Source organism: Myxocyprinus asiaticus, chromosome 4 (genome assembly GCF_019703515.2).
Source record: "Myxocyprinus asiaticus isolate MX2 ecotype Aquarium Trade chromosome 4, UBuf_Myxa_2, whole genome shotgun sequence".
NCBI classification, from domain to species: domain Eukaryota; kingdom Metazoa; phylum Chordata; class Actinopteri; order Cypriniformes; family Catostomidae; genus Myxocyprinus; species Myxocyprinus asiaticus.
In genome coordinates this window covers 4,317,697-4,333,154 of record NC_059347.1, presented here as the reverse complement: position 1 = coordinate 4,333,154, position 15,458 = coordinate 4,317,697, and the positions used below count along the sequence as shown (strand labels likewise).

Genomic DNA, 15,458 nt, shown 5'->3' with positions numbered 1-15,458 from the left:
GCAGGCCTCCCTGCATGCGCAATTAAACCCCTGCAAATGAGCCAGAATGCAGCAGCATGTTTGGTCTTTAATGAACCAAAGAGAGCGCATGTTACACCACTCCTTGTCTCTCTTCATTGGCTGCCGGTTGATGCACGTATCAAATTCAAGGCTCTGATGCTGGCATACAGAACAGTCACTGGGTCTGCTCCAACATACCTAAAATCATTTCTGCAGAGCTACGTTCCCACCAGAAGCCTGCGGTCAGCTAAGGAATGGCACCTTGTTGTACCAACACAAAGAGGCACCAAAACACTTTCCCGGACTTTCGGTTTCATCATACCACGTTGGTGGAATGACATTACCAACTCCATCAGTGAAGCTGACTCACTTTCTGTCTTCAAAAATTGGCTAAAAACATATTTTCCATGAGCACTTAACCAGTCTCAAAACAAAAAAAAATTGTTGCATATGAAACTTTCTTGAATACTACTATTCTGATGCTACTGAAACTACAGCACTTTTCATACCACTGTATCCTTAAGATGATTCGCTTATAATGTATTCCTCTTTTGTAAGTCACTTTGGATAAAAGCGTCTGCCAAATTAATATATATAAATGTAAAATGTAAATGTAATATTATTTCATATCTTTTTTTGTTTACTATCACATATCTATTTCTTTGTTTATTACAAGATAAATGAGTTCTAGATTTATACAAATGACAACTATATAGTGTTGAGTTTCTGTGCAATGATATCAGTATATATTCTATTGAATTTCTAATTGTCAAAATTGGTTTGAATATGTTACACTATCTGGGCATTTTGTTGATCCATATATGATTGACATCACATGCAAGGTCACCAAGGACCCAAAATATGTAATAATGTTTGAAGAAATGCATGCATTTAAGGATTAAAGAAGCTGTAAGCATAGAAGTATAAGTGTAGTTATAATTATTTGAGAAAATATATTATGATTTACACTGTGTAGTATAAGGCACTTGTATATATTTATAATGTATTATATACAGGCAAAGTAACATGTTTATTTTCTTTATTTTGCATAAGTAACATGGTCTGTATATCTCTAACCATCTCACTGTTTGCATAGACTGCAAGAACTGACCAGTAAATTACATTTCAAACGTTTAAGTTACAGTGAAATAACAAATAAATGAAAGCAATAAAATACATTTCTCTGCAGGTGTCTGAGTCTCGCCCCTCAGCTGCCCTGTTAATTAGGTGTCTGACAAAGTCAAAAAGTACATGATTTTAAGTCAGAAAGAAAGAGAGAGAGAGAGAGAGAGAGAGAGAGAGAGAGAGAGAGAGAGAGTGAGAGAGAGAGAGATCACGGCTCTGCATTTTAAAATGGCATTTGCTAATCTGACATTACTGTGTCTATTCAATTTATTATTGGAGACACAGTCCGTATAATGGCCCCAATCAAGTGATTTGAGCAAGTGTGCTTGATGCTGAAGCATTGATTAAATTTCATTTCATTTCATAAACCCCCTCCAATGAGGTATGAGAAAAAACCTAAAAAAATAAATGTGATCAGAGGCCTTGTTCTTCCCTGATCATAGAAAAAGAGAGTAGAACCTTGCAAAGCAAAGACTCTCAACCAAGCCAAAACCAAACATGACAAACATAAAAATCAAGACAAGAAAAACATATGAAAAAATAAAAGACAACAGTTGTTCTGTACAATCTGATCAGCCATCTAATCGAATGAACAAACATTTTTTGCTACAGTGCAAAAAGAGCTTGAATTACAGGCTTTCAAAGACAAGGAAAAAAGAATAATAATAACATATGTTCATTATAAGTTTGCAAGCACATATTAAACATATTTTGCAATTAGTCCACTTGTACGTGTGTAACGTAAGCGTTTAAATCTGAGTGAATAAAAATTGCAGACAGCTGCCAAAATAAACAGTAGCAGAGTTTAAGGGGTTAATTTCCATAAGAAAGCCCAGTGAGACAATAGTATGCAATCCAGATTATGAGGTCCAGCTTGCAAGCTTTGAGCTAAACTCTAGGACATTCCATATCCACATTACAGAAGTAAAAAATTCCATCCTGCATAAAACTGGTCTGACTGGCTTTGCCCTTTAGAATCCTCACACTTTTTGGAACCTATCTCCTATGCCACACAAAAGTACAAAATGCAGTGACTTCATTTGACATCCAATTGAAGCAGACCAAAGGTGACGTCAGCCCAGAGCACTGGATCCTGCCTCTGCTCGGTTCAACCTAACAGACGAAATAGCTAACAAAAAATGCATTTCCACATCATTTTGTGCACTGAGATGACTGGATCTGTGGGTGTGTCTGCAGTTTATATTTGTATGTGTACTGTATGTGTGTTTTAAACATCATTATTCTTGCCCAAGCACTCAAAAGTTAATTGCATGATGTGTTAAGTATCTGCACGAATGCCTTTTTACTTGCATCAAAAAATGCATTGATATTAGTTTAGCCTTGGATTACCGCGTGCTGGAAATGTGTGTATGTGTGAGCGTGTATGTGTGGTGAATAAAGGAGCCAGACTTGGCTTTCATGCCTGTACTCCAATCTGCTGATGGCCCCGTTCGTGACGCCAGGGAAAGCGGGAGCTATTTTTAGCGATGAGGTCATCCTTAATTAAGCAAACAAAGCGAGTCAGCCAAGGCTCCCCAATTTGTTATCTGCGCTCATCCTCAAGGACACCCTTTTATCTCCTTTTAATTGAATCTCACTTCAGAACGGGCTTATCGACAAGCATCGGCATTTCGGGGATCATGATCCGCTCAAAGGCAACGGCAGAATTGTTATGTAAACAAAAGGATAGCCCTCCGTGACAGAGCGAAGGCCTGACCCTCAACGAGGATGATGGGACGGGGGGAGGAAGAGGTGTTTGATGAACTCCCGATAAGCCACCTGCTGTGACGAGAGGATGAAATGGAGATGGAAAATAAAGGATCAAATGTCCTACTGTGTGCCGTCTGACAGCAGAGCTGTGAGATGACATCACTGGCATGTGGCGGCTGGTTCCCAGTCTCTCTCTCTCTCTCACTTCATGCTCTAGCTCTACCATTCACAACTCTTACACACACTCACTCTCTTTCTATTCCCTCGCCTTACATCTTCCAGACTCCACTATGTGTCCGTGGTGAGGAACAGTGGGAGATACTCACACTCTGACACCCTTTTCGTTGTTAATTAGCAAATTTGGAAGACACACACTTCTTCTTCAAGGCTGTCAGTTGAGCAGGAAAGATAGCTCGCCCAAATTAAGAAACTCAGAACGACACGTGTGGTCTTGCGACTGTGAAGTCCCGATGCAATGCAATGTAATGCCTATATGAGACTAGTGCATTACGTCATATGTCAGTATACATCATGCATGTTTTTGCAAATGCTGCATGCGCTTATCGTCTGTCATGTATGAATGCTTTCAGAAAGTTGTAAAGCAGCTGTTTTAAAGCATTTGACCACAGATGTGAAATTTGTTAAGCATGAATACAAAAAAAGTAAAAAAAAAAAAAAAAAAAGCTAAAAGCATTAAAATACAATACTAGGGTACAACAGGGCTAAAGGTTCCCCTTAAGGAAAATGTGTGGATGGTGAGGGGGAATTTTATCCCACACTTGGGCCCCCGGGGACTATAGTGATATAGTCTACACTATCGGTTAAAAGTTTTGAAACACTTATTCTTTATTATATTTTTTTTCTTCACATTTTAGAATAATAGTGAAGTCATCAAAACTATGGAATAACATAAATGGAACTATGGGAATTATGTTGTGACTATAAAAATCCAAAATAAATCAAAACTGTATTATATTTTAGCATCTTCAAAGTAGTCACCCTTTGCCTAGAATTTGCAGACATGTACTCTTGACATTTTCTCAACCAACTTCTTGAGGTTTCACCCTGGGATGCTTTTTAAACAGTATCGAAGGAGTTCCCATTTATGTTGGGCACTTATTGGCTGCTTTTTTTTTATTATTTGGTCCAAGTCATCAATTTCAAAAACCTTTTTTTTATTTTTATTTTTTTATTAAATTTTAGTTTTATAATTAAATAAATTAATATTGTGGCACAATTATATTTTTGTCTACAAAACTAATTTCAAACATTTAAGCATACACCTTCAGATCAAAATATTTTTAAGATCATGAGAAACATTTCAGTCAAGTGTTTCAAAACTTTTGACTGGTAGTGTATATCTAGAGTCAGTAGTTATGAGGGGGGATCCTCAAAGGGAATAGGGCAAAGGGCTGATCACTTCTGAATGGAATGCACCCCAAGTCATGTAACGACTTTCCCGGAGGTGAGATAAGCTACTGTCAAAAACACAAAAAAACGGAAAGGGCCTCCCTACAAAATAAAGTTTCTATTTACCCTGGCAGCCAAAAGTTTGTAATAATGTACAGATTTTGCTCTTATGGAAAGAAATTGGTACTTTTATTCACCAAAATGGCATTCAACTGATCACAATGTATAGTTAAGACATTAATAACATGAAAATTACTATTACAATTTGAAAAAAAAAAAAAAAAAAAAAAAATGAAAAGAATGAGTCCTTCTTAAACTACTTCAAAGAGTAAAAAAAAAAAACTTTTCACACACCTTACAGTCTAGCTGATCCCACAAAAGCTCAATGGGGTTAAGATCCATAACACTCTTTTCCAATTATCTGTTGTCCAATGTCTGTGTTTCTTTGCCCACTCTACCTTTTCTTTTTTCCCATGAGGCCTGCACCCCTGAGTCTTCTCTTTACTGTTGTACATGAAACTGGTGTTGAGCGGGTAGAATTCAATGAAGCTGTCAGCTGAGGACATGTGAGGCATCTATTTCTCAAACTACAGACTCTGATGTACTTATCCTCTTGTTTAGTTGTGCATCTGGCCTTCCACATCTCTTTGTCCTTGATAGAGTCAGTTGTCCTTTGTCTTTGAAGACTGTAGTGTACACCTTTGTATGAAATCTTCTGTTTTTTTTTTTTTTTGTTTTTTTTTTGGCAATTTCAAGCATTTTATAGCCCTCATTCCTCAAAACAATGATTGACTGACAAGTTTCTAGAGAAAGCTGTTTCTTTTTTGCCATTTTTGACCTAATATTGACCTCAAGACATGCCAGTCTATTGCATACTGTGGCAACTCAAAAACAAACACAAAGACAATGTTAAACTTCATTTAATGAACCAAATAGCTTCCAACTGTGTTTGATAAAATGGAAAGTGATTCTCTAGTACCACATTAGCAATTTAGCATGATTATTCAAGGATAAGGTGTTGGAGTGATGGCTGCTGGAAATGGGGCCTGTCTAGATTTGATCAAAAATGACTTTTTTCAAATAGTGATGGTGCTGTTTTTTACATCAGTAATGTCCTGACTATACTTTGTTATCATTTGAATGCATTAAAGTGCCAATTTCCTTCTGAAACAGCAAATTCTGTACATTATTCCAAACTTTTGGCCACCAGTGTACGTATTATATACACACCAATTAGCATTAAAACATTAAAATGATTTTCCTGATTTCTTCTATTTTTGAGTATTATTCATGCTAAATTGTTTTAGATCTCCAAAGAGATATTACATAAAACAAAGGCAACCTGAGTAAAAACAAAATACAGTTTTTAAATATATATATATTTTTTTTATTTATTTATTTATTTTATTTTTTTTATTAAGCAAAAAAGTTATCCAACACCTATATCACCCATTTGAAAAAAGAACTGCCCCCTTAAACTTATTAGCTGGTTGTGCCACCTTTAGCAGCAACAACTGCAACTAAACCCTTTCAATAACTGGAGATCAGTCTTTCACAATGTTGTGTTGGAGTTTTGGCCCACTTGTCTTTGCAGAACTGCTTTAGTTCAACCACATTGGAGGGTTTTCGAGCATGAACTGCCCGTTTAGGGTCCTGCCACTTCAAAACTTTAATTTTGCTTCTTTTGAGCCATTCAGCATACAGCTATGCTTTGGATCATTGTCTTGCTGCATAATCCAGTTGCGCTTAAGATTCAACTGTCAGATTGATGCCCAGACGTTCTCCTTTATGATTTTCTGGTAGAGAGCAGAATTCATGTTTCCCTCAATTACTGCATGTCGCCCTGGCCCTGAAGCAGCAAAGCATCCCCACACCATCAAAATACCACCTCCATGCTTGAACGTAGGTATGATGTTCTTTTTGTGGAATTCTATGTTTGATTTATGCCAGATATAACGGGACCCCTGTCTTCCAAACAGTTCCACTTTCAACTCATCGGTCCACAGAACATTCTCCTAAATGGTTTGAGAATTCAGACAAGCCTTAATGTTCTTCTGGGTTAGCAGTGGTTTTCACCTCGCCACTCTTCCATGGATGGCATTTTTGGCCAGTGTCTTTCTGATAGTGGAGTCCTGAACAGTGACCTCTGATGTGAGAGAGGCCTGCAGTTCCTTGGATGTTGTCCTTGGCTTTTTTGTGACTTCCTGGATGAGTCATTGCTGTGCTCTTGGAGGAATTTTGGAAGGTCGGCCACTTCTGGGAAGGTTCACTACTGTGCCAAGTTTTCTCCATTTGGAGATAATGGCTCTCAGTGTGGTCCTTTGGAGTCCCAGAGCCTTTGAAAAAGCTTTGTAACCCTTCCCAGACTGTTGTATTTCAATCACATTTTTTCTCATCATTTCTGGAATTTCTTTCGACCTTGGCATAGTGGGTGAGACCTTTCAGCCAAATTCATGCTGCTGAAAAGTTCTGTTTAGGTATTGATTTGATTGAACAGGGCTGGCAGTAATCAGGCCTGGTTGTGTCTAGTCCAGCTGAACCCCATTATAAATGCAGTTTCATAGATTTAGGGATTTAGTAACAACAGGCCCAGTTGGTATTGGATGACTTTTTTTGCTTCAATAAATAACTTTATCATTTAAAAACGGTATTTTGTGTCTAGTCAGATTGCCTTTGTTTTATGTTAGATTTTGTTTGAATTTTTAAAAAATGTAGTATACACAAAAACAGAAGAAATCAGGATGGGGCATGGATGCATGTTTTCCTTCAAGCATTAAATGCAATTATATGTTTATTTACCAATGTAAAAGATAAAGAAACCAGCATGTTTTCCTTTGATTAGGGAAATTAGTACACAAGCATGTCATATTGTTATTTGAACAGAGTGAAGGGGAGAAGTTGTGTTTTAAGTGTTGTTCGGACACTGCATCCTCTTGTTTTGGAACATATTTTCCAGAGGGGCATACAATTTTTTTTCATGTGAATGGATTGTCCATATTTTTAATTCAAGATTGTAATATAGGATTACAGGCTCACTAATGTCACCAGTTATTTAGGTAGCTATTCCAGGTATTCCAATAAGTTTCTTCTAATAATCCCTGATAGGCTACAACATATGTTTATGTTTGATATTTCTTGATAATTAATCAGCACAGCTATACATTTTCTGATTGTTATCTACATGTGACGTCAGTGTGTAAATACAGTGAGTTTATGCACACATCTCTGGGATCACTACAGAACATTACAGACATCCACAGTAATAATTAATCTACAGTCAGACATTTGTCCAGAAAACTAATTGTGTCCTAACAGGGCTTTACTTAATAGCGCAATCTACTGTTGGATATGGTAAATGCATTCAGTCTGACTAGAAACAGGGTTAAAACATTTCCCCTTTCTGCAATAAAAAAAAACATCCCCCCGGCCAATCCCACCATGAGTATTACAGTGAATATTACATAACTTTACAGTTATGATATATTTCTATCATATTTTTTCCCTATAAACGTACCTTTAATTTTGACGGAGCTTTTATTTTGAAGTGTTTCAGAGTTGTTTTGATCAAGGAGCTCTGACATTATGATGGCAGATTCCCACTCTGGAAAAGCTGGTCGCTACATGACTCAGAGTGATTAATAAACAGCAAAAGGCTGCTATTTAATTAAATAAGTATGTACTCTGTATGTGTCTTGTGCTACAACATGAATTTGCACTCTGTCATCTGCTACAAACAGAGCACGCAAGTCTCCACACAATCACTCACATTTGAATTACATGCAAACTAAATATTCATCTCATTAATTTGCAGCTTTCGGGGTAAATAGTCTCAACAGAACATAGACTGATTTTAATTTGTGGGCTGAATGTTTACATAATGACATTCATATATCAGATGTTATCGGTTTTTGATATCGGAGTACGAGTACCAGTACATGAGCCTGGTATTGGACCCAATACACTAAAATTTGTTGCACAATTGATAGAAAATATCAATAATTAATTATTTTGTATACTATTTCAAAGAGGTTGATACTTTAACTGAAAAAACTGAGACCTCCAAAAGGTTTCCTAAGCTATGAAACAGCAACGTCTGAGCAATAACATTTTTGCAAAGCAACGCAAATAAAACACAAGTGCATTACGTCATTTGTCAGTATACATTATGCATATTTCACAAATGCCGGCCATGTATGAATGCTTTGGGAAACTTTTAAAGTGGCTGGGCCTAATCTAAATGGGAAAATCTGAAGTTAAATTATCTGAGAGGGGAGAATGCGAGTGCCAAAGGCAGCACAGGTCTCTGCGTGTGTGCCTATACTCCACTAGTGACTCAGATTGAGACAGATTTCCAAGCAAAATCATATTGTTGGAAACGGAATGGGCAACTGTCACATTCACTTACCTCTGTTTATGTTGGTTCCATTTCCATAATGTGATTTTGAAAAGAGACTATGGCTTGGCATTAAGTTATTGCCATTAAAATTGACAAGGTCAGAGCTAAAAGATAGCAATATCCAAGAAGCTTGGTTCCTACGGTGCTACAGCAATCCCGTATGGTGCCGAAGGCAAGGGAGGTATTAGCAAATGGATGCCATCTAGAGGTTCAAAACATCCTTCTATCTAGCACGGAGCAAGATGAAAATAAAAACACTTTTCCTTTGACAACTAGGGTAATGTTTAATGCTATCTGGCATATATTGTTTCACACACATTGCATACTGAATTATGATATAATGTAATTGCTTTGTCATTTAGTGTTAGTTTAGCATCATGAGGAAAAAAGAATAATGCACAAATACAGAAAAGAGAAAACATAAAAGAGATGTGCAGGATATTTCAGAAACCCTTATGTGATTATTTGAATACCTCACCTTTTCAGTGACTCATGTTTACAGAAACTTAGGAAATAAAGTAAGAGAAAAGACATAAGTTTAAAGGATCATGAAACCCCCAAAAAATTTTTTTGGAGATGTGATCAGATATGTACAGGTTGCATATCACCGAAAACAAAGATAGCACTCGTTATGTTTAATGCTAAGGGGAAAGTGGATATTTTTATTTTTTTCGTTTTATTGAGCCATTTTGTTCTTCTGGTTGTTTCAAAATGAAAGCTGAAGCAATGTCACATAAATGATGTATATGCGCAAACTCCGACTTATGACTGCTAGGAGAGCACACATGTACGTCACTAGATTCTGAGTTTCTCCACATTATGAGAAGGAACGCTTCCATCCAATCACAGCGTTGCCTCATGCATGAGCTCACATTACAGCAACAGCGGAGAATTCAAACTCATGGATGTAATGGCTCTTCTGGTCAGGCATGAGACTTCAACAGCACTTGGGGAATTAATTTTACACTAAACACTGTGATCCGATCGAAATTACTCCACAAAACGCACCGCAGTCCTTCACCAGACTAGCACGAGCACTTCTTGCCTGCAGTTGTGCTACTCGTGCTCCAAACACGCTGTTTATGAGAGAGGCACATGATAAGATCGAAATCACATGTCAAAATAAACCACAGTCCAGAACCGCACCGAAGCGAGCATGTTTGTTGGCTGGACGGTGCCGCACTCTAAACATGAAGCAGCTGTGTATTCCATTTGTATTTGGGGAGGCTGTTTTGTTTAGATTGCACCAATCGCGTCTTCTCGCCGTGCGTCTGATCATAAACAGGAGGATTTCATGACGGCTTGTTCAAAAACAGAAGACAATGATGAAAACCGAAAACTCAGTCATGTCAACTCTAATTTTAATCTACTATACATCAAGTTTCCATGATTTACGCCAACATGGCTTACATGACAATGGAACTGCAATACAAGATAACTTTACACAGACAAGTTTAGTAAGCGATTTTATCACACTAGAGTCATGTTAACACATTATGCTAAAGTATTGTGGCTATACTTTTAAAAACAGTGTGTATTTAATGTTTTGTGTACTTTCATTGTGTGTCTTCCTGCACGCATTTTTAAGTGTCCAAATAATTTTCTGTGGCAATCAATATTGTGCCACAAATACTGTCAGTGGAGTTTAACTTGTATTGAATCCAAAACACTCCTTGTAATATATATTTATGAATGAATATAAAGTCTCAAAGCAGAGCTGGTTTTGATGGTCATGAGTGCTGTTCTCAGTTTGTACAAAACATCCAAATCTTTTTACAGATTCGCAAACGGTTCTATCATCTTCACTCTTCACACTTTTGTCCCTTGGTTAATATACAGCCCCAAACTCTTTTGTTTTCATCTCCACTCACAATGTGAGTTTCAGCCATCTCTGTCTGTTGTGTGTGTGTGTTTGGAAATAGCTCTTGACCACCTTCCCCTTTTCATGTCTTCCCGCTCACAATACCCGCCCAGATATTTACATATTTTCCCAACCATTTTGAGAGTCTTTATTCAGTCTGAGGTCTGGAAAATTGGGGCTCAACTAGTGGGGTTTCATGGCCCTTTAAAAAAAAAAAAAAAACTGAAATTAAGAGTGAATATAAGTCTATTTACAGAAAACTTGTGACAGCTAGTTTCATTTGCATAGTCGACTTTATGCAAAAAAAAAAAAAAAAAAAAAAAAAATCAATCTGGCTTAAATTTAAAGATAACAGTCTATGTTTACCATCCAATCATTGTTGCAATTCAAATAAAAATTTTTTTTATTAAAAAATAAATAAATAAATAATAAAATAGCAAAGAGAGTCTGGTCTTGTCTGAACTAATTGCAACCCATGATATTTGGCTTGCAGTGTTGTACACATAAAACACTCCTTGCCCTGCTGTGTGAATACTGTATGTGCCAGCCAGGCTCAGGATGTTAACCTAATGGTAACGCATGGTGACACATTGTTGCACAATATTACCGAGAATCTGATTTTATGTGTACAAAATTGTGAAGCAAACAGCATGCAATAAAGTTGTTTATAGATGGCAAAACAAGAACATTGTGGCTTACTGGCATTTGTCAGCACAAAGCGAAACATTTTATTTAGTTTAATTAGTAAATGCAAAACATATTTGTGGCAGTGAGTCAATAGCCTTAGGTGAACACAGTGGTTGATTGTGAAATTTCAGCGATATTGTCATGTGTGTTCAGTTATTTAAAAGCATGTCCAGCATTCTTGGACAAAAAAATGAATAACACAATAGGAAAGTACAATGGTTTAATTCAATGTTTTATTGTAGGGGGTGAGCAGGTTACTTCTGTGCTATTTTTTATTTATTTATTTATTTACATTTTAATATGGCATGTTATTTATTTTTTAACATCTATCAAGACCACTTTGGTTAGCTCAATTTCATTTCATCATTTACACTCCGTATTGCTGTCATTGAATGCAAGAAAGCATACACCCCTGAATCCTCTCCAAACTGTGTTGAGTACTGTTGCTGCCCAAACTGAAACTCACAGGGTACAGTTGCTTTCCCAAACCTACCCAATCAGACCGCAACATATTGTCAAATATGCCGTCTCAACCAATCATAAAATTAAAAATGAGAAAAACTGGAAAAAGTTGTTGAAAAATGAAGCAATTCAGCCTGATCACATTATAGTTCATAGGTATTTTTACGTAAAATGTTAATCGCTGGACATTTTCTCCTGACAACCTCATATCATATGAAATAATGTCATATCTTATCTAATTCAAAATGATACATCATCCAAAATTTGGCAATTTGGTCTTTTTTTTGTTTGTTTTTTGAGCTGCAACTAATTAAAAAAATATATATACATATTTATTGTGTCCCACAACAAACAAAAGAAAAATTATTATTATTATTATATTATATTATCTTTTTATATTATATTGTTATTTTTAAGTAATGTTTAAATGATGACATTTTTAATTCATTATCTTTACTCATACAGTGGACTAATTGCAAAAAGCGAATTTTACAGAAAACCCCTCCAAAAATGCAAATAAATAAATTTATATATATATTCCAATAATTCATAAATAATACTTTTATGTGTTTGCAATCTCATGATGAACATCAACACAGCCGAGCGCTCACATCATACACATCCAGTCTATTTAGGGTTGCATGGATGACCCCAACTGTTTCATGGAGTTTCTCAGCCTCTGAATGGACTAGAAGCTCAAACTAGGTGTTGTTGGAAAGCTGAGATCCTCAGATTTTAGTAATAACATCCTCAATGTTAAAAACATATTTTTACCAAGTAACAAGCCTGTAAAAATGTTATATTACCCACTCATTTTAATCCAAACATAGCCCACCATGATGTCTTAAACATATCTCAGGAAATCCTCTTATGATGATTATGTTATTGATGGGTGGTGCAAAACACTTTATGTGGAGTTAGGTAGTATCAAGTCAAGGAAACATGAGAATGTAGGGATATGAGATAGGAGAAGATAACAGACTCTATTGATCAGTGTAACTGTATGAAGTTGACCCTGACCGATGTGCCGCAAGTGGGTACATCACTGTCGAAGTGCTGGCTGATATCGGACGAATTTATCATCTAATAACCAGACTTTTGTACAATACAGTATCAAAGAGCCCCTTGAGCTCTCTGGCCTGAGCCTAGAAACAACTGTCATCTGTTTGACCTGTTCTGTTTTTGATTAGAAGAAAAAAAAATGAACCATGTCAGGATGAATCTCTGGTGAGTAAAATATGAATCACAAATAACTCGAACATGTCCGGCTGAATTTCACTTTCATCTTTGAGAATTTTTGAGAAACAATAAGGTATAATGACATGGCGAGATGCAAATGTGTGTAGAATTGTGTTTACATAAATATACAATCTATTAATTGAATAAGTACTCATTTGACAAAAAAGCAAAAAACAAAACAAAATGTATGTTAGTTTTCACACGTTACCCCTTGAGTTTTCTACATGGATCTAGTTCTATAGGCAGGTTGGTTTACCATGTCTAAACACAAAACCCATTTAACCCAGTGTAGCAGCGGTCAGCAATTAGCGCTTTGCTGTATGGATGGAACCAATCTGGGGTCTGGATCCAGACCGCAGTACGATAATTGGTGACCAGTGCTCTAAAGACAATGCATGACAATAAGAGACCTACGCTGGAAGCGAGTGGCGTGGTGCAAGCGCACAGGCAATATCCCTGAATATTGTTTTTTCTTTAGCACTGAACCAGATTTGTATTTCCCCTTTCCTGCTCACTGCGCTCATTAATTTTTGTAGAGAGATCCCGACACGTTTGTTTTACGACAGTAGACCAAATGGCAATATGGAAAGATACTTCCTGAATGAGATCTATGACCCTGAAAGAGTCCCCACCACCTCTGTATTACATTGTGTTGCCTTTCACCTTTGTTTATGGTCAATACTGTCTTGTCAGGGATTTAAGGATATAATCATGGATCCAAACGTTTAAGGACAGAAAATAACTTTTGTCATCACCAGATTTTCACCAGAGTGCACCAGAGAGTTTTATTGCAGTTTTCTGGTGCACACCAGTGGACCCCACTGCTTGTTAACTAATCATGAGCTCAGGATCAAACTCTGATCTGACAGAGAAAGTTTATATTAAGCATTGAGGTACCACATAAACTGGGTTGGATGTGTCTGGTTTTGTCAGCTTTTATTGGCTTTGTTGAAACCAATCCTGTTACTTTGAGTTTGTTGAATTAGCCTCGTAGTACAGCCCCCTTGCTTTACTCAATGTCTGACTGGATATCATTGATTGGGGATTGTCCAAAATAATAAAAGATGACACCATCTGCTCCCATTGTACCAGCACGTCCTAGTACAATGTCTTGTATGTCTTAATATGCAGGTTTCACTAATCAGCACCTCACTAGATGGATAGGTGTGGTGGATTGGATGACTAAACCTGGTCTGTTCAACTTCTAAATTTCATCTATCCTGTGTTATTAGATTTCTATCACAAGAGGTCTGACTCATTAGCTATGACTCACTAGCTATGACTGCCAATTACAGAAGCTGTTGGTAAGCCGTCTCCTTTCTCTTCATCCGTATCTGCCTCTGGTCCTGTAACCCTGAAATTGCAGTGCCATAAGGGCTTAACGAGATTTGACGAGATCAACAAGACTATCAGTTATGTATTTCAGACTCTGACTGCAGGCTATGAGTACAACGTCATTGTAGAGCTCTGATTAAACTGCAATTTCCCAGCACTGGAAAATTAGATTTCCAACATGATCACAGACGTAAGAATAGTACATTCCCATCTAAATTATTGGACCCATCTCCAAGATTGGAGATGGTCCATTAGACCAAAGACAAAGTAGTTAAAATGAAAAATATCTCAGTCTATGTGCGGTGTAGAAGGATGTGTAGAAAAAACACACACCATCTAACAGTCCTAAATAATGCTAGGAATTGAAATGCATTAACCACTTAAGTACAAAGAGATGTAGTTCCCCTAATTTGGGATCTTCAATATCATATAAAGTTGTTTTGGCATAGATGTTATTAAACATTTTATTTAAAAAAAGTTGCCCTGGTTGGCAACATTCTGTATAAACCTGTAAATTGTGCTTACCTGTGTAGATTTCTGCTTCCGAAGGGTCCTCCACACGCTTATGCTGAATGATGTAATCTGAAACCTTGTAGCCAATCAGGGGTTCCACGTCGGTCCAGTCCAGTGCCACTATTGTGCTGGATGGTTCCAGGTGGGGAGCTAGTCTCAACCTGTGAAGATAACAAAACACCAACTATTCCATTGGGTCATGTATGTTACTGGGGTTTGACAGAAAGGCTCTGTGCCAAAACCTAGTGTGCTGCCTACATAGTGCAATCCCATTCAAGACTGGCACATTCACAACCTAAAAATTTAAATAAAAATAGTTTAGTCTAATTAAAACAGACTGTGTTACCCAGTATATTCGTATGGTATATATATATATATATTTTTTTTTAGGGCTGTACATTTTTTATTGAAATGACAAAATTAATTGCATTTCAATATTACCTGAGAAAGACCTCATATAAAATTAATTCAAAATCTAATATTTTCAATATTTTATAAGCAGGGACAAAAATGTTTCAAGGAACAAAAACGAACATGGAAAACGAACTTGTTTTTTGTTTGTGTGTGTGTGTGTGTGTGTGTGTGTGTGTGTGTGTGTTTTCTTTTTTTTTTTTTTTTGCAGAACTTAACCAAAAATGGGAACAAAGGCCCTTTCAATTGTTACAGAGTGAAAACATTATGTTTAAATGTTGCAAACCGGTTCATTACCAGTTAATTTAG

General features: G+C 36.8%; 1 protein-coding gene across 1 annotated transcript in view; it reads right to left on the bottom strand.

The window, feature by feature from the left end:
* LOC127435466 (astrotactin-2-like) overlaps window positions 1-15,458 on the bottom strand; it is a 716,076-nt gene that overhangs the window by 69,446 nt on the left and 631,172 nt on the right. The window contains exon 19 of the mRNA XM_051688999.1: window positions 14,751-14,899. Within this exon, the coding sequence (XP_051544959.1) occupies window positions 14,751-14,899 (149 nt within the window). The remainder of the gene's footprint in view (window positions 1-14,750; window positions 14,900-15,458) is intronic.